Raw genomic sequence first — 20259 nt, 5'->3', positions numbered from 1 at the left:
GGTTGCCCAAAAAGTGATGTTTTGCAGCTTTAACTGTAATGCAGTTGATTGGTGATGACGACACGAAAATATATTAGGGTTGACATCCATACAAGCATTTTATTAAGATTTTTACCTCTGAAATACCTAAAAGTAGGTTTGGGAGGTTGAATGAAATAGTTAAATTCCCATGTGCCAAAATAAAAAAACAAGTTAAATGGGTTTCCATCGCATTTTCAACTACTGATAGTTTTGTAAGAAGAAATGTTTTGCTATATAGCGGATCTCTGGTTTTGGCAACAGGCCGTAGATATGGTGTGGGTAGGCGCTGAGTTTACCAACTAATGTTCTGTGTTCATCAGGCCTGTCGTTATGTTGTTTTAATATGTACTTTACTCGCATAGAAAGGTTGAATGGAAACCTGGTTTGTGATGCTAACTTTTTTTTAAATTTCCGGGTTGTTTGTGTGTTGGTATTCCAGACAGGCCATCTCCAGCCTGGATCCTACCCAGCAGCAGCAGCTCTTGGTGGCCGGGTCTGCGGTGGCCGTGGGCGGGCTGCTGACCTGTGTCGTGGAAAATCGGTTCAAATATAACGCTTTACAAGAACTTGTGAAATCAAACATGCTTTTAATACAATTGTATAGCAATCTGGAATGTCCCGCGGAACACCCCCTTTCCCAGAACTCCAGCTCCTATATTTATACACACATAGTATTATGTCCATCCCTTATGCAAATGAAGTTTCCTTTCTGAAGTCATTCACCACCATTATCTTTTAGTTCAAGCTTCCTACTTGTTCACGCCTAATAACGCCCATATCTGTTTTCAATTAGTTTATAATGGTGGCCGGACCCTCTATCTTAGTGTGTCAGCAGATTCTGTGTCTCTTCCTTTTATTAATATATCAATGTACTCTTTGTTCTGTTCTCCCCTATCCTTAGTGTGTCCAATTGTCTTAGGCGCCTATGTGTCTGGTATGTATGCATTTAGTGGAATCAGCAGACTATGTGTCTCTTCTATCAGTAGTGTGTCAATCTACTCTTTGTTCTGTTCTCCCCTATCCTTAGTGTGTCCAATTGTCTTAGGCGCCTATGTGTCTGGTATGTATGCACTTAATGGAATCAGCAGACTATGTCTATTGTGTTCAGTTGCCTATTTTTAATGTTCAGCTAGCTTATACATCTATGTGCTGTCCTATACGTATATATGTTATATATGTATCTCATGTACTCCTACACCTGTTATTACTGGATGTATCAAGGGACGAAGATCAAGCGCATTCCAATAGGGGATGGGTGGTGGGGGGCAGGAGAGAAGCCTCAGTCAGAGGATGAGAAGGTTTTCCCCTTTCAGGTCCAAACTTCCGATGAGGAGATACAGGTAGGATAATAAGGGGGTGAAACTTTATATCAAGTTCATAATTGCTGCAAGTCTTACTGTCAGTTTCCACTGGGCACAAACTGGTTCAGTCCATTTTGTTTTAACTTAATTTTCCAACATATTGTGACATGGAATCTACATGTAAAATACATTTAGATTTGAAAGAAGTAAACTGTTGTTTTGAGGGTGAAATTACAACCACAGGATTATGTCATCATGGTAACCAAATTTCAACAGGCAATTGTATAACATATGTTTAATTAATTTGTATATTTAAAACAATGTCAGATCATCAACATTTCTATCCACTGTTGGGGGAAAAACCTGTAAGGACAAAAACAATAGGCTGGGCAGCACCTCCTGTTGGAGAATTGATGTATCTACAGCACAGTGATAATACATTAATCTGTTGTATAAATAAACAAAATATCTGACATTGTCTTCCAAATTTGCAGTAATATACATTTCGGTAACAATTAAACCAAAAATCAGACATTGTTTTTCCATTGGAATTTGGTTGTGCTTTTAGATGGTTGAAAGCGTAGTGACAACACATTAGAAATTCAACTAACTTTTATCTTTTTGAGTGGGTATAGGTTGTAATCTCATTGATCAATGTCTCAACTAAATATTACCCAATTATCCATGTTGAAATGACGTTGTTTGCCCAGTGAGTTATGGCTGAGTATCTTTTAATTTCATGTGAAAATCAAGGGAACATGTAACTTTGTATGACCACAACAGGCCTAACACAGGTGGTCTTCTTCCTCCTCCTCCATCATCATCTTCCTCCTCTACAGGACTTGTATGACCGTATTGACAGGACCCGGTACACTGAACTCCTGGAGGACGCAGGTTTCCAGTACGGCTTCAACTCTACCTACCTGAAGAAGGTGGTCTCCCACTGGAGGCATCAATTTAACTGGAAGAAGCAGATTGCAATACTTAACAAGTACCCTCAATTCAAAACCAATATCGAGGGTTAGTAGGCCTTGATGATCACATCATGATCTTTATAGTGCCAGTTTCTGTCTCTCACTCTGTTTGGAAATTTGTCAGGCATAATCATTAAAGTCATTTTTTTTTAAATGTTGATATAAAGAATAAGGCCTTTTATAAAAGGCTCATACATGCTTATAACAAGTTCCCCCAATGTTTTACCCACTGCTCCCCATTCTCTAACCCCTGATTCCTCTTCCTTCAGGATTAGATGTACACTTCATCCATGTGCGTCCACCTCACCGTGAGGGTCAGAGGGTGTTGCCTCTAATGCTGGTGCATGGCTGGCCTGGCTCTGTCTATGAGTTCTATAGGATCCTGCCTTTACTCACTGACTCGCTGGACAGTCTGGCTTTCGAGGTCATCTGCCCCTCCATCCCAGGATATGGCTTCTCCGAGGCCCCTCGTAAGCAAGGTGAGGACTCGCATATGGGGCATAAGCATTCTCTAAAGCAGGGGTGTCAAACTCATTCTGCCGCCGGGGCCGCTTTCGGTCTTCAACGAGGTCCAAACGGCTGCACTGAAAATGTGTTTATATATATATATATCCTCGCCGTCAATAACTGACTGCCTAGCTTTCATTTTGGTGAATATTCGCGAGCTGGACACAGTCAAGAAACTGTGTATATATATACACTGCTCAAAAAAATAAAGGGAACACTAAAATAACACATCCTAGATCTGAATGAATGAACTATTCTTATTAAATACTTTTTTCTTTACATAGTTGAATGTGCTGACAACAAAATCACACAAAAATTATCAATGGAAATCAAATTTATCAACCCATGGAGGTCTGGATTTGGAAGTGGAAAACCACACTACAGGCTGATCCAACTTTGATGTAATGTCCTTAAAACAAGTCAAAATGAGGCTCAGTAGTGTGTGTGGCCTCCACGTGTCTGTATGACCTCCCTACAACGCCTGGGCATGCTCCTGATGAGGTGGCGGATGGTCTCCTGAGGGATCTCCTCCCAGACCTAGACTAAAGCATCCACCAACTCCTGGACAGTCTGTGGTGCAACGTGGCGTTGGTGGATGGAGCGAGACATGATGTCCCAGATGTGCTCAATTGGATTCAGGTCTGGGGAACGGGCGGGCCAGTCCATAGCATCAATGCCTTCCTCTTGCAGGAACTGCTGACACACTCCAGCCACATGAGGTCTTGCATTAGGAGGAACCCAGGGCCAACCGCACCAGCATATGGTCTCACAAGGGGTCTGAGGATCTCATCTCGGTACCTAATGGCAGTCAGGCTACCTCTGGCGAGCCCATGGAGGGCTGTGCGGCCCCACAAAGAAATGCCACCCCACACCATGACTGACCCACCGCCAAACCGGTCATGCTGGAGGATGTTGCAGGCAGCAGAACATTCTCCACGGCGTCTCCAGACTGTCACGTCTGTCACATGTGCTCAGTGTGAACCTGCTTTCATCTGTGAAGAGCACAGGGCGCCAGTGGCGAATTTGCCAATCTTGGTGTTCTCTGGCAAATGCCAAACGTCCTGCACGGTGTTGGGCTGTAAGAACAACCCCCACCTGTGGACGTTGGGCCCTCATACCACCCTCATGGAGTCTGTTTCTGACCGTTTGAGCAGACACATGCACATTTGTGGCCTGCTGGAGGTCATTTTGCAGGGCTTTGGCAGTGCTCCTCCTGCTCCTTCTTGCACAAAGGCGGAGGTAGCGGTCCTGCTGCTGGGTTGTTGCCCTCCTACGGCCTCCTCCACGTCTCCTGATGTACTGGCCTGTCTCCTGGTAGCGCCTCCCTGCTCTGGACACTACGCTGATAGACACAGCAAACCTTCTTGCCACAGCTCGCATTGATGTGCCATCCTGGATGAGCTGCACTACCTGAGCCACTTGTGTGGGTTGTAGACTCCGTCTCATGCTACCACTAGAGTGAAAGCACCGCCAGCATTCAAAAGTGACCAAAACATCAGCCAGGAAGCACAGGAACTGAGAAGTGGTCTGTGGTCACCACCTGCAGAATCACTCCTTTTTTGGGGGTGTCTTGCTAATTGCCTATAATTTCCACCTTTTGTCTATTCCATTTGCACAACAGCATGTGAAATTTATTGTCAATCAGTGTTGCTTGCTAAGTGGACAGTTTGATTTCACAGAAGTGTGATTGACTTGGAGTTACATTGTGTTGTTTAAGTGTTCCCTTTATTTTTTTGAGCAGTGTATTTTTATAAAGGTATATGCGACCAACATATGCATATCTGTATTCCCAGCAGTGTGAATTCCATATTTTAGGGCTTAGTGAATTTATTTAAACTGATTTCCCTTTTATGAACTGTAACTCAGTAAAATCTTGGAAATTGTTGCATTTTGTGTTTTTGTTCAGTGTAGGTCCATTATCATTTCTACGCAGTTGTGATTTGGTGTTAGTAATTTTAAAGTATATCGAGTTTGTCCAACCCTTCGCTGGCCAGATTAGACGGGGGCTGTAAGTTTGACACCCCAATTCTAAAGAACTGATGGCATAGACCAGTTTTTGCAAACGGCCAAACGTTCTGTCACATTGTTTGTTGCAAGAATTTGAGCTGGACATATCCATATGTCCTGCTAAGTGACTTGTTATGTATCTCTATCTCGTTATATCATAACTCCACACCACAGTAATACAGGGTTAGGTTACAATAACCCCATCATGACAGGCTGGGGGTTTTGTAGAACCTAGAATAGCAATAAATATCCCACTAATACTGTTTTTCTCCTTTTTTTATTACTCAAGCAAGGAGATTCAAGGTTTTGTTTTATTTTCTGATTGTGGTAATTCATCTTTTTGGCTTTTTAACCCAGCCCTATTTAGTAAAGTTACTATTAGTTCACTATACTAGGAATAGATGAGTTAAGGGCTATGGTTGTCAGGACCCGGTGTGAGAAACAGTCACTAATAGTCGGCAGAACCCAGAAGATGAGGCAGACACAGCAGTACTAGAGACGGTGGTTTAATCAAGGTAAAAGATCTTCAGGCAAAAAATATAAATCCACAACGTCAAAAGTAAAGCCAAGAGAAAAAATGGATATCCTCCAAAATACAATGAAAATCCACAAAGTGGTAAGAACAGCAGGGAAAAACAAACCTCAAAAGACTAATCAAAAATAAACAAGAACAAAACCAGAGTACCTCTGGAAAATCCAACAAGAGAAATATATGTTCACAGCATGGCTGGGGCTGGGTGCTAACATACAAACACAGAGCAAAGAACTGAGGGACACTAATGGTTTAAATACCTACAAGGAAATGAGGCACAGGTGAAAATGATAACTAGAAGGGAAAATAAACAAAAGGTTCAAAAAGGCGCAATGGGGACATCTAGTGACCAAAACCTGACAATGGTCTTCTGTGGTGTCATACTAATGTATCTGCTCTTCTTCTGTGGTGTTCCTCCCTGCAGGGTTTAACTCTCTGGCTGCAGCGAGGGTCTTCCACAAGCTGATGGAGCGTCTGGGTTTCTCAGAGTATTATCTGCAGGGAGGAGACTGGGGCTCACTCATCACTACTAACATGGCCCAGATGAAGCCAGAGTAAGAACAATTCTCCTCTTATTGAGATAAGTGCACTTGCACATTCCCCGTCATGGATTTTAAAGCATATAATTGATGTAAGCATTGGCTGGAGTGAGTTGCCAGCAGTGTCTAATCCATGAGGGGGAAAAGTGTGCACCTGTACTCTTTGGAAGAAGGGTTTAAAACCAGGAAGCAGCATAAGAACTGCAGAGTGGCGCAGCGGTCTAAAGCACCGCATCTCAGTGCTAAAGGCGTCACTACAACCACCCTGGTTCAGCGGTCTAAAGCACCGCATCTCAGTGCTAAAGGCTTCACTACAACCACCCTGGTTCAGCGGTCTAAAGCACCGCATCTCAGTGCTAAAGGCTTCACTACAACCACCCTGGTTCAGCGGTCTAAAGCACCGCATCTCAGTGCTAAAGGCTTCACTACAACCACCCTGGTGCAGCGGTCTAAAGCACCGCATCTCAGTGCTAAAGGCTTCACTACAACCACCCTGGTGCAGCGGTCTAAAGCACCGCATCTCAGTGCTAAAGGCTTCACTACAACCACCCTGGTTCAGCGGTCTAAAGCACCGCATCTCAGTGCTAAAGGCTTCACTACAACCACCCTGGTTCAGCGGTCTAAAGCACCGCATCTCAGTGCTAAAGGCTTCACTACAACCACCCTGGTTCAGCGGTCTAAAGCACCGCATCTCAGTGCTAAAGGCGTCACTACAACCACCCTGGTTCAGCGGTCTAAAGCACCGCATCTCAGTGCTAAAGGCGTCACTACAACCACCCTGGTTCAGCGGTCTAAAGCACCGCATCTCAGTGCTAAAGGCGTCACTACAACCACCCTGGTTCAGCGGTCTAAAGCACCGCATCTCAGTGCTAAAGGCTTCACTACAACCACCCTGGTTCAGCGGTCTAAAGCACCGCATCTCAGTGCTAAAGGCGTCACTACAACCACCCTGGTTCAGCGGTCTAAAGCACCGCATCTCAGTGCTAAAGGCGTCACTACAACCACCCTGGTTCAGCGGTCTAAAGCACCGCATCTCAGTGCTAAAGGCGTCACTACAACCACCCTGGTTCAGCGGTCTAAAGCACCGCATCTCAGTGCTAAAGGCTTCACTACAACCACCCTGGTTCAGCGGTCTAAAGCACCGCATCTCAGTGCTAAAGGCTTCACTACAACCACCCTGGTTCAGCGGTCTAAAGCACCGCATCTCAGTGCTAAAGGCATCACTACAACCACCCTGGTTCAGCGGTCTAAAGCACCGCATCTCAGTGCTAAAGGCGTCACTACAACCACCCTGGTTCAGCGGTCTAAAGCACCGCATCTCAGTGCTAAAGGCTTCACTACAACCACCCTGGTTCAGCGGTCTAAAGCACCGCATCTCAGTGCTAAAGGCTTCACTACAACCACCCTGGTTCAGCGGTCTAAAGCACCGCATCTCAGTGCTAAAGGCTTCACTACAACCACCCTGGTTCAGCGGTCTAAAGCACCGCATCTCAGTGCTAAAGGCTTCACTACAACCACCCTGGTTCAGCGGTCTAAAGCACCGCATCTGTGTTAAAGGCTTCACTACAACCACCCTGGTTCAGCGGTCTAAAGCACCGCATCTCAGTGCTAAAGGCTTCACTACAACCACCCTGGTTCAGCGGTCTAAAGCACCGCATCTCAGTGCTAAAGGCGTCACTACAACCTCCCTGGTTCAGCGGTCTAAAGCACCGCATCTCAGTGCTAAAGGCGTCACTACAACCACCCTGTTTCAGCGGTCTAAAGCACCGCATCTCAGTGCTAAAGGCGTCACTACAACCTCCCTGGTTCAGCGGTCTAAAGCACCGCATCTCAGTGCTAAAGGCGTCACTACAACCACCCTGTTTCAGCGGTCTAAAGCACCGCATCTCAGTGCTAAAGGCGTCACTACAACCACCCTGGTTCAGCGGTCTAAAGCACCGCATCTCAGTGCTAAAGGCTTCACTACAACCACCCTGGTTCAGCGGTCTAAAGCACCGCATCTCAGTGCTAAAGGCTTCACTACAACCACCCTGGTTCAGCGGTCTAAAGCACCGCATCTCAGTGCTAAAGGCTTCACTACAACCACCCTGGTTCAGCGGTCTAAAGCACCGCATCTCAGTGCTAAAGGCGTCACTACAACCACCCTGGTTCAGCGGTCTAAAGCACCGCATCTCAGTGCTAAAGGCTTCACTACAACCACCCTGGTTCAGCGGTCTAAAGCACCGCATCTCAGTGCTAAAGGCGTCACTACAACCACCCTGGTTCAGCGGTCTAAAGCACCGCATCTCAGTGCTAAAGGCGTCACTACAACCACCCTGGTTCAGCGGTCTAAAGCACCGCATCTCAGTGCTAAAGGCGTCACTACAACCACCCTGGTTCAGCGGTCTAAAGCACCGCATCTCAGTGCTAAAGGCGTCACTACAACCACCCTGGTTCAGCGGTCTAAAGCACCGCATCTCAGTGCTAAAGGCGTCACTACAACCACCCTGGTTCAGCGGTCTAAAGCACCGCATCTCAGTGCTAAAGGCTTCACTACAACCACCCTGGTTCAGCGGTCTAAAGCACCGCATCTCAGTGCTAAAGGCGTCACTACAACCACCCTGGTTCAGCGGTCTAAAGCACCGCATCTCAGTGCTAAAGGCTTCACTACAACCACCCTGGTTCAGCGGTCTAAAGCACCGCATCTCAGTGCTAAAGGCGTCACTACAACCACCCTGGTTCAGCGGTCTAAAGCACCGCATCTCAGTGCTAAAGGCTTCACTACAACCACCCTGGTTCAGCGGTTTAAAGCACCGCATCTCAGTGCTAAAGGCTTCACTACAACCACCCTGGTTCAGCGGTCTAAAGCACCGCATCTCAGTGCTAAAGGCGTCACTACAACCACCCTGGTTCAGCGGTCTAAAGCACCGCATCTCAGTGCTAAAGGCGTCACTACAACCACCCTGGTTCAGCGTTCTAAAGCACCGCATCTCAGTGCTAAAGGCGTCACTACAACCACCCTGGTTCAGCGGTCTAAAGCACCGCATCACAGTGCTAAAGGCGTCACTACAACCACCCTGGTTCAGCGGTCTAAAGCACCGCATCTCAGTGCTAAAGGCTTCACTACAACCACCCTGGTTCAGCGGTCTAAAGCACCGCATCTCAGTGCTAAAGGCTTCACTACAACCACCCTGGTTCAGCGGTCTAAAGCACCGCATCTCAGTGTTAAAGGCTTCACTACAACCACCCTGGTTCAGCGGTCTAAAGCACCGCATCTCAGTGCTAAAGGCTTCACTACAACCACCCTGGTTCAGCGGTCTAAAGCACCGCATCTCAGTGCTAAAGGCTTCACTATAACCACCCTGGTTCAGCGGTCTAAAGCACCGCATCTCAGTGCTAAAGGCTTCACTACAACCACCCTGGTTCAGCGGTCTAAAGCACCGCATCTCAGTGCTAAAGGCTTCACTACAACCACCCTGGTTCAGCGGTCTAAAGCACCGCATCTCAGTGCTAAAGGCGTCACTACAACCACCCTGGTTCAGCGGTCTAAAGCACCGCATCTCAGTGCTAAAGGCTTCACTACAACCACCCTGGTTCAGCGGTCTAAAGCACCGCATCTCAGTGCTAAAGGCGTCACTACAACCACCCTGGTTCAGCGGTCTAAAGCACCGCATCTCAGTGCTAAAGGCGTCACTACAACCACCCTGGTTCAGCGGTCTAAAGCACCGCATCTCAGTGCTAAAGGCGTCACTACAACCACCCTGGTTCAGCGGTCTAAAGCACCGCATCTCAGTGCTAAAGGCGTCACTACAACCACCCTGGTTCAGCGGTCTAAAGCACCGCATCTCAGTGCTAAAGGCGTCACTACAACCACCCTGGTTCAGCGGTCTAAAGCACCGCATCTCAGTGCTAAAGGCGTCACTACAACCACCCTGGTTCAGCGGTCTAAAGCACCGCATCTCAGTGCTAAAGGCGTCACTACAACCTCCCTGGTTCAGCGGTCTAAAGCACCGCATCTCAGTGCTAAAGGCGTCACTACAACCACCCTGGTTCAGCGGTCTAAAGCACCGCATCTCAGTGCTAAAGGCGTCACTACAACCACCCTGGTTCAGCGGTCTAAAGCACCGCATCTCAGTGCTAAAGGCTTCACTACAACCACCCTGGTTCAGCGGTCTAAAGCACCGCATCTCAGTGCTAAAGGCTTCACTACAACCACCCTGGTTCAGCGGTCTAAAGCACCGCATCTCAGTGCTAAAGGCTTCACTACAACCACCCTGGTTCAGCGGTCTAAAGCACCGCATCTCAGTGCTAAAGGCGTCACTACAACCACCCTGGTTCAGCGGTCTAAAGCACCGCATCTCAGTGCTAAAGGCTTCACTACAACCACCCTGGTTCAGCGGTCTAAAGCACCGCATCTCAGTGCTAAAGGCGTCACTACAACCACCCTGGTTCAGCGGTCTAAAGCACCGCATCTCAGTGCTAAAGGCGTCACTACAACCACCCTGGTTCAGCGGTCTAAAGCACCGCATCTCAGTGCTAAAGGCGTCACTACAACCACCCTGGTTCAGCGGTCTAAAGCACCGCATCTCAGTGCTAAAGGCGTCACTACAACCACCCTGGTTCAGCGGTCTAAAGCACCGCATCTCAGTGCTAAAGGCGTCACTACAACCACCCTGGTTCAGCGGTCTAAAGCACCGCATCTCAGTGCTAAAGGCGTCACTACAACCACCCTGGTTCAGCGGTCTAAAGCACCGCATCTCAGTGCTAAAGGCGTCACTACAACCTCCCTGGTTCAGCGGTCTAAAGCACCGCATCTCAGTGCTAAAGGCGTCACTACAACCACCCTGGTTCAGCGGTCTAAAGCACCGCATCTCAGTGCTAAAGGCGTCACTACAACCACCCTGGTTCAGCGGTCTAAAGCACCGCATCTCAGTGCTAAAGGCGTCACTACAACCACCCTGGTTCAGCGGTCTAAAGCACCGCATCTCAGTGCTAAAGGCTTCACTACAACCACCCTGGTTCAGCGGTCTAAAGCACCGCATCTCAGTGCTAAAGGCTTCACTACAACCACCCTGGTTCAGCGGTCTAAAGCACCGCATCTCAGTGCTAAAGGCTTCACTACAACCACCCTGGTTCAGCGGTCTAAAGCACCGCATCTCAGTGCTAAAGGCTTCACTACAACCACCCTGGTTCAGCGGTCTAAAGCACCGCATCTCAGTGCTAAAGGCTTCACTACAACCACCCTGGTTCAGCGGTCTAAAGCACCGCATCTCAGTGCTAAAGGCTTCACTACAACCACCCTGGTTCAGCGGTCTAAAGCACCGCATCTCAGTGCTAAAGGCTTCACTACAACCACCCTGGTTCAGCGGTCTAAAGCACCGCATCTCAGTGCTAAAGGCGTCACTACAACCACCCTGGTTCAGCGGTCTAAAGCACCGCATCTCAGTGCTAAAGGCTTCACTACAACCACCCTGGTTCAGCGGTCTAAAGCACCGCATCTCAGTGCTAAAGGCGTCACTACAACCACCCTGGTTCAGCGGTCTAAAGCACCGCATCTCAGTGCTAAAGGCGTCACTACAACCACCCTGGTTCAGCGGTCTAAAGCACCGCATCTCAGTGCTAAAGGCTTCACTACAACCACCCTGGTTCAGCGGTCTAAAGCACCGCATCTCAGTGCTAAAGGCTTCACTACAACCACCCTGGTTCAGCGGTCTAAAGCACCGCATCTCAGTGCTAAAGGCTTCACTACAACCACCCTGGTTCAGCGGTCTAAAGCACCGCATCTCAGTGCTAAAGGCGTCACTACAACCACCCTGGTTCAGCGGTCTAAAGCACCGCATCTCAGTGCTAAAGGCGTCACTACAACCTCCCTGGTTCAGCGGTCTAAAGCACCGCATCTCAGTGCTAAAGGCTTCACTACAACCACCCTGGTTCAGCGGTCTAAAGCACCGCATCTCAGTGCTAAAGGCGTCACTACAACCACCCTGGTTCAGCGGTCTAAAGCACCGCATCTCAGTGCTAAAGGCTTCACTACAACCACCCTGGTTCAGCGGTCTAAAGCACCGCATCTCAGTGCTAAAGGCTTCACTACAACCACCCTGGTTCAGCGGTCTAAAGCACCGCATCTCAGTGCTAAAGGCTTCACTACAACCACCCTGGTTCAGCGGTCTAAAGCACCGCATCTCAGTGCTAAAGGCTTCACTACAACCACCCTGGTTCAGCGGTCTAAAGCACCGCATCTCAGTGCTAAAGGCTTCACTACAACCACCCTGGTTCAGCGGTCTAAAGCACCGCATCTCAGTGCTAAAGGCTTCACTACAACCACCCTGGTTCAGCGGTCTAAAGCACCGCATCTCAGTGCTAAAGGCTTCACTACAACCACCCTGGTTCAGCGGTCTAAAGCACCGCATCTCAGTGCTAAAGGCTTCACTACAACCACCCTGGTTCAGCGGTCTAAAGCACCGCATCTCAGTGCTAAAGGCGTCACTACAACCACCCTGGTTCAGCGGTCTAAAGCACCGCATCTCAGTGCTAAAGGCTTCACTACAACCACCCTGGTTCAGCGGTCTAAAGCACCGCATCTCAGTGCTAAAGGCGTCACTACAACCACCCTGGTTCAGCGGTCTAAAGCACCGCATCTCAGTGCTAAAGGCTTCACTACAACCACCCTGGTTCAGCGGTCTAAAGCACCGCATCTCAGTGCTAAAGGCGTCACTACAACCACCCTGGTTCAGCGGTCTAAAGCACCGCATCTCAGTGCTAAAGGCGTCACTACAACCACCCTGGTTCAGCGGTCTAAAGCACCGCATCTCAGTGCTAAAGGCTTCACTACAACCACCCTGGTTCAGCGGTCTAAAGCACCGCATCTCAGTGCTAAAGGCTTCACTACAACCACCCTGGTTCAGCGGTCTAAAGCACCGCATCTCAGTGCTAAAGGCTTCACTACAACCACCCTGGTTCAGCGGTCTAAAGCACCGCATCTCAGTGCTAAAGGCGTCACTACAACCACCCTGGTTCAGCGGTCTAAAGCACCGCATCTCAGTGCTAAAGGCGTCACTACAACCACCCTGGTTCAGCGGTCTAAAGCACCGCATCTCAGTGCTAAAGGCTTCACTACAACCACCCTGGTTCAGCGGTCTAAAGCACCGCATCTCAGTGCTAAAGGCTTCACTACAACCACCCTGTTTCAGCGGTCTAAAGCACCGCATCTCAGTGCTAAAGGCTTCACTACAACCACCCTGGTTCAGCGGTCTAAAGCACCGCATCTCAGTGCTAAAGGCTTCACTACAACCACCCTGTTTCAGCGGTCTAAAGCACCGCATCTCAGTGCTAAAGGCGTCACTACAACCACCCTGGTTCAGCGGTCTAAAGCACCGCATCTCAGTGCTAAAGGCTTCACTACAACCACCCTGGTTCAGCGGTCTAAAGCACCGCATCTCAGTGCTAAAGGCTTCACTACAACCACCCTGGTTCAGCGGTCTAAAGCACCGCATCTCAGTGCTAAAGGCTTCACTACAACCACCCTGGTTCAGCGGTCTAAAGCACCGCATCTCAGTGTTAAAGGCTTCACTACAACCACCCTGGTTCAGCGGTCTAAAGCACCGCATCTCAGTGCTAAAGGCTTCACTACAACCACCCTGGTTCAGCGGTCTAAAGCACCGCATCTCAGTGCTAAAGGCTTCACTACAACCACCCTGGTTCAGCGGTCTAAAGCACCGCATCTCAGTGCTAAAGGCTTCACTACAACCACCCTGGTTCAGCGGTCTAAAGCACCGCATCTCAGTGCTAAAGGCTTCACTACAACCACCCTGGTTCAGCGGTCTAAAGCACCGCATCTCAGTGCTAAAGGCGTCACTACAACCACCCTGGTTCAGCGGTCTAAAGCACCGCATCTCAGTGCTAAAGGCGTCACTACAACCACCCTGGTTCAGCGGTCTAAAGCACCGCATCTCAGTGCTAAAGGCGTCACTACAACCACCCTGGTTCAGCGGTCTAAAGCACCGCATCTCAGTGCTAAAGGCGTCACTACAACCACCCTGGTTCAGCGGTCTAAAGCACCGCATCTCAGTGCTAAAGGCGTCACTACAACCACCCTGGTTCAGCGGTCTAAAGCACCGCATCTCAGTGCTAAAGGCGTCACTACAACCACCCTGGTTCAGCGGTCTAAAGCACCGCATCTCAGTGCTAAAGGCGTCACTACAACCACCCTGGTTCAGCGGTCTAAAGCACCGCATCTCAGTGCTAAAGGCGTCACTACAACCTCCCTGGTTCAGCGGTCTAAAGCACCGCATCTCAGTGCTAAAGGCGTCACTACAACCACCCTGGTTCAGCGGTCTAAAGCACCGCATCTCAGTGCTAAAGGCGTCACTACAACCACCCTGGTTCAGCGGTCTAAAGCACCGCATCTCAGTGCTAAAGGCTTCACTACAACCACCCTGGTTCAGCGGTCTAAAGCACCGCATCTCAGTGCTAAAGGCTTCACTACAACCACCCTGGTTCAGCGGTCTAAAGCACCGCATCTCAGTGCTAAAGGCTTCACTACAACCACCCTGGTTCAGCGGTCTAAAGCACCGCATCTCAGTGCTAAAGGCGTCACTACAACCACCCTGGTTCAGCGGTCTAAAGCACCGCATCTCAGTGCTAAAGGCTTCACTACAACCACCCTGGTTCAGCGGTCTAAAGCACCGCATCTCAGTGCTAAAGGCGTCACTACAACCACCCTGGTTCAGCGGTCTAAAGCACCGCATCTCAGTGCTAAAGGCGTCACTACAACCACCCTGGTTCAGCGGTCTAAAGCACCGCATCTCAGTGCTAAAGGCGTCACTACAACCACCCTGGTTCAGCGGTCTAAAGCACCGCATCTCAGTGCTAAAGGCGTCACTACAACCACCCTGGTTCAGCGGTCTAAAGCACCGCATCTCAGTGCTAAAGGCGTCACTACAACCACCCTGGTTCAGCGGTCTAAAGCACCGCATCTCAGTGCTAAAGGCGTCACTACAACCACCCTGGTTCAGCGGTCTAAAGCACCGCATCTCAGTGCTAAAGGCGTCACTACAACCTCCCTGGTTCAGCGGTCTAAAGCACCGCATCTCAGTGCTAAAGGCGTCACTACAACCACCCTGGTTCGGCGGTCTAAAGCACCGCATCTCAGTGCTAAAGGCGTCACTACAACCACCCTGGTTCAGCGGTCTAAAGCACCGCATCTCAGTGCTAAAGGCGTCACTACAACCACCCTGGTTCAGCGGTCTAAAGCACCGCATCTGTGCTAAAGGCGTCACTACAACCACCCTGGTTCAGCGGTCTAAAGCACCGCATCTGTGCTAAAGGCGTCACTACAACCACCCTGGTTCAGCGGTCTAAAGCACCGCATCTCAGTGCTAAAGGCGTCACTACAACCACCCTGGTTCAGCGGTCTAAAGCACCGCATCTCAGTGCTAAAGGCGTCACTACAACCACCCTGGTTCAGCGGTCTAAAGCACCGCATCTCAGTGCTAAAGGCGTCACTACAACCACCCTGGTTCAGCGGTCTAAAGCACCGCATCTCAGTGCTAAAGGCGTCACTACAACCACCCTGGTTCAGCGGTCTAAAGCACCGCATCTCAGTGCTAAAGGCGTCACTACAACCACCCTGGTTCGATTCCAGGCTGTATCACAACCGGTCGTGATTGGGAGTCCGATAGGGCGGTGGACAATTGGCCCAGCGTCGTCCGGGTTTGGCTGGGGAGGCCGTCCCCTGTAAATAAGAATGTGTTCTTAACTGACTTAATTAAAAAAAATAAGACAGCCGGCCCCAATTCTCTCTCTAGTCCTTCCCCTTGGAACTCAAACCCTTTTGATATTTGTTGATCTGTTAGTGGGAACAATATGGTGGAAGTGCCACCATTACACTGATTGTACCTATCCAGAACTGTCATATCTGCAAATATGGAAGGGTTAGGGTGGCGTATCCCAATCTCTCTCCCGGGGACTCCCAAGGTGTTCACATTTGGGTGTTTGCTGTACAGCACTACACAGCTGATTTAACTCATCAAGTTTGAGTATTTTAATTTAGAGCAAAGAAAAACACAACGTGTCCCCCTTGTGGTCCCCAGGACTGAGTTTGGGAAACGCTAGGTCACGGGGACATTTAGTGTACACAGAATAACATGTCTTCAGAACATCAACACTGTAACCATCAAGCAGAAAGATTTCTCTGTTGGATGACCACACTCTTTATCTTCTCTTCCTGTGCTACTGTGTAGGTGTGTGAAGGGTCTCCACCTCAACATGTTAACTAGCAAACTGAGGGGGTTCGGTGTCCTGTTTTCCATCCTGATTGGCCGCTACGTGCCCTGGCTGGTTGGGTTCACCCGGGAAGATGTCAGAAGGTTGTTTGGTTCAGTAGGTTTCATGGAAAGGAACATCTATGAGATCATCAGAGAGACTGGCTACCTGCACATCCAGGGCACCAAGCCAGACTCCGCTGGTGAGAATGTCACAGCTTTATTTTACCTGATATTTCACCTGACGTTTTGATGATCCACATCTTCCAGGCTTTTTGTTTGAGCATGAGACTGAATGGACTGCTTTGTTGGTCAGTTTTTACCATCGGTCTGTAGTACTCCTAACACCACCACCACACACATGGTGATACGCTTGATCCAGATTTGCTGCAGCTCGCTGTTCCCCTGATGGCTGAATCTTTAACCTGACGATTTATATCTGGTACTGTCACCAAGGTTTGGAAGACGGCCCATGTACTCCAACCTTCAAAGGTGGTGACCATTGTGCCCTAAATCATTATTGGCCTATTACTAAACTTTCTTGCCTAGCTAAAGTATTAGAATCCTTGATTAAATCTCAGCTAAGATCTTTTGTGTCTTTGAAATGTATTTTAAAATGAAATAAGTCTGTTTAGACCAGGTCATAGCACTAACTCTTCTGCATCCCTAGTTATAAATGATGTGGTTAACTGTATGGATGAAAGGCAACATTGTGCTGCCCTCTTCAATGACATGTCAAAGGCTTTTGATACTGTTGATCACTCACAGCTAATTCAGAGGCTTTCCTCAGTTGTCCTAGACCAGGCTGCATGTAACGGGTTAAAACATTACTTGACAGAACTTAATATTTTACTACACCGGCATAAGGCAGGGCTTGCAGACCTATTATGGACTACAAAGGGAAGCACAGCCGCGAGTTGCCCAGTGACACGAGCCTAACAGGGGAACTTAATGACTTCTCTGCACGCGTCGAGGCAAGCAACGCTGAAGCATGCATGAGAGCACTAGCTGTTCTGGACGACTGTGTGATCATGCTATCCGTAGCCGATGTGGGTAAGCCCTTTTAAACAGGTCAACATACCAGGATGTGTACTCCGAGCATGCGCTGACCAACTGGCAAGTGTCTTCACTGACATTTTTAACCTGTCCCTGACCGAGTCTGTAATACCAACATGTTTCAAGCAGACCACCATAGTTCCTGTGCCCGAGACACCAAGGTAACCTGCCTAAATGACTACCGACGCGTCGCACTCGCGCCTGTAGCCATGAAGGCTGCTCATGGCTCACATCAACACCATTATCATTATCCCAGAAACCCTAGACCCAGATCCACAGATGACGCAATCTCTATTGCACTCCACACGGCACTTTCCTACCTGGACAAAAGGAACACCTACATGAGAATGCTATTCATTGACTACAGCTCAGCGTTCAACATAGTGCCCTCAAAGCTCATCATTAAGCTAAGGACCCTGGGACTAAACGGCTCCCTCTGCAACTTGATCCCGGACATCTTGACGGGCCCCCCCCAGGTGGTAAGGATAAGCAACATTACATCTGCCACGTTGATCCTCAAGACGGGGGCCCCTCAGGGGTGCATGCTCAGTCACCTCCTGTACTCCCTGTTCACCCATGACTGCATGGCCAAGCACGACTCAACACCATCAAGTTTGCTAACGACACAATAGCGGTAGGCCTGATCATTGACAACGATGTGACAGCCTATAGGGAGGTCAGAGACAACAACCTCTCCCTCAATGTGATCAAGACAAAGGAGATGATCGTGGACTACAGGAAAAGGAGGGCTGAGCACACCCCCATTCTCATCGACGGTGTTGTAATGGAGCTGGTTGAGAGCTTCAAACTACCATGGTCCAAACGCACCAAGACAGCTGTGAAGAGGGCACGACAATTACCATTCCCCCTCAGGAGACTGAAAAGATTGATGGTGCTGATGTGAGCCATGAACAGCCTTTCAAAGCACTTCATGGTTACAGATGTGAGTGCTACGGGTCGTTAGTCATTTATGCAGGTTACCTTGGCCATTGGGCACAGGGACTATGGTGGTCTGCTTGAAACGTGTAGGTATTACAGACTCTGTCAGGGAGAGGTTAAAAATGTCAGTGAAGACACTTGCCGGTTGGTCAGCGCATGCTCGGAGTACACATCCTGGTAGTCCGTCTGGCCCTGCGGCCTTGTGAATGTTTACCTGTTTTTAAATGTCGTACTCACATCGGCAACTGAGAGCATGATCACACAGTCGTCTGGAACACAGTCGCAAAGAATGTGTAAAGTTAGGTTAAATATAAAACTGGAATTTTTCCAATACGCCTACTGTTCTAAACCCCACATCAATGTTATAGAAAACAAATTGAAAATATAGATGTGAAAAAACATACCGTAGCTGGTCCTCTGGAACAGCTGGTGCTCTCATGCAGATTTTTGTTCCACAAATAATGTCTAAGAACTATCTTCAAAATGTTTTTCCATTTTATGTTTTGGTGCCTCTAGGGCAATTCAGAAAGCTGAGTGATGACCTTATTACCAATGAATGTGTTTTTTATGATCTTGTTTTTCTTTCTTTATTTATATTTTGTGTGTATTTCAGGGCTGTAAAAGAGACCATGGTTTCAGTATGACTCCCTGGTAAAATAAAAAAAATGCACGGACACACAGACCTCTGATAGTTTAGCTGTAGTAGTCGTTCTAATCATATTGTGAAATGTCTCCCCCTGCAGGTTGTGGACTGAATGACTCTCCAGTAGGCCTGGCTGCTTACATACTGGAGAAGTTTTCCACCTGGACTGACTTCAACAACAGGGACTTGGAAGATGGGGGGCTGGAGAGGTACAAGCTACAGTTCAGCTTGTTTACTTTGGGTTGTGAGTGGAGAAATATATACTTTTTAGGGGGTAAATATATTGCTGTCCCATCAATTACTCTTAATCAAATGATGGTCAGATCTGCCAAAACTGTAGGGGAAACATTCAATACAACTTTATTTGTCCCAGCAAAACAATGATCCTAATCTATTTGCATGAACATGTTGCCTTGGTAGCACCCATTCACAGTCCTATTCACTTGACACCAAATGGGAAAATCACAAACTGAAAGAGGGACTACCTTTGTTGTATTCATCAGTGCACACCGTAGATAAACATTTACAACTGGAAAAGTGTTTTTATTGGAGAATGAATAAAACCCAGGGCTGTTGATTGGTTCATTGAGAGCCTGGTTCCTGTCTTTTAGGAAGTTCACCCTGGACGACCTGCTGACCAACATCATGATCTACTGGACCACCGGCTCCATCGTGTCCTCCATGAGGTTCTACAAGGAGAACTTAAAGACCAACATTGACAACAGACTGGATAATAAGTGAGTTTGTATGTGTGGTGTCATATGGTCCAGTATGACACGGGCGGTTCCTACAGGGCCTGTCCATTTAATATGACACCGGCTGTTCCTACAGGGCCTGTCCAGTTTAATATGACACGGGCTGTTCCTACAGGGCCTGTCCATTTAATATGACACCGGCTGTTCCTACAGGGCCTGTCCAGTTTAATATGACACGGGCTGTTCCTACAGGGCCTGTCCAGTTTAATATGACACGGGCTGTTCCTACAGGGTCTGTCCAGTTTAATATGACACGGGCTGTTCCTACAGGGCCTGTCCAGTTTAATATGACACGGGCTGTTCCTACAGGGTCTGTCCAGTTTAATATGACACGGGCTGTTCCTACAGGGTCTGTCCAGTTTAATATGACACGGGCTGTTCTTACAGGGCCTGTCCAGTTTAATATGACACGGGCTGTTCCTACAGGGCCTGTCCAGTTTAATATGACACGGGCTGTTCCTACAGGGTCTGTCCAGTTTAATATGACACGGGCTGTTCCTACAGGGCCTGTCCAGTTTAATATGACACGGGCTGTTCCTACAGGGTCTGTCCAGTTTAATATGACACGGGCTGTTCCTACAGGGTCTGTCCAGTTTAATATGACACGGGCTGTTCCTACAGGGCCTGTCCAGTTTAATATGACACGGGCTGTTCCTACAGGGCCTGTCCAGTTTAATATGACACGGGCTGTTCCTACAGGGCCTGTCCAGTTTAATATGACACGGGCTGTTCCTACAGGGTCTG

At 48.5% G+C, this 20259-nt stretch overlaps 1 protein-coding gene across 1 annotated transcript in view; it reads left to right on the top strand.

Annotated features, from left to right (window-relative positions):
* Positions 1-20259, top strand: part of LOC120029926 (epoxide hydrolase 1-like) — an 80872-nt gene that overhangs the window by 59146 nt on the left and 1467 nt on the right. The window contains exons 3-8 of the mRNA XM_038975237.1: positions 2162-2342; positions 2566-2775; positions 5767-5896; positions 16102-16325; positions 18861-18969; positions 19372-19497. Coding sequence (XP_038831165.1) covers positions 2162-2342; positions 2566-2775; positions 5767-5896; positions 16102-16325; positions 18861-18969; positions 19372-19497 — 980 coding nt within the window. The remainder of the gene's footprint in view (positions 1-2161; positions 2343-2565; positions 2776-5766; positions 5897-16101; positions 16326-18860; positions 18970-19371; positions 19498-20259) is intronic.

The sequence above is a fragment of the Salvelinus namaycush genome, chromosome 35 (assembly GCF_016432855.1).
Source record: "Salvelinus namaycush isolate Seneca chromosome 35, SaNama_1.0, whole genome shotgun sequence".
Classification (NCBI taxonomy): domain Eukaryota; kingdom Metazoa; phylum Chordata; class Actinopteri; order Salmoniformes; family Salmonidae; genus Salvelinus; species Salvelinus namaycush.
This window is presented reverse-complemented; position numbering and strand designations above follow the sequence as displayed.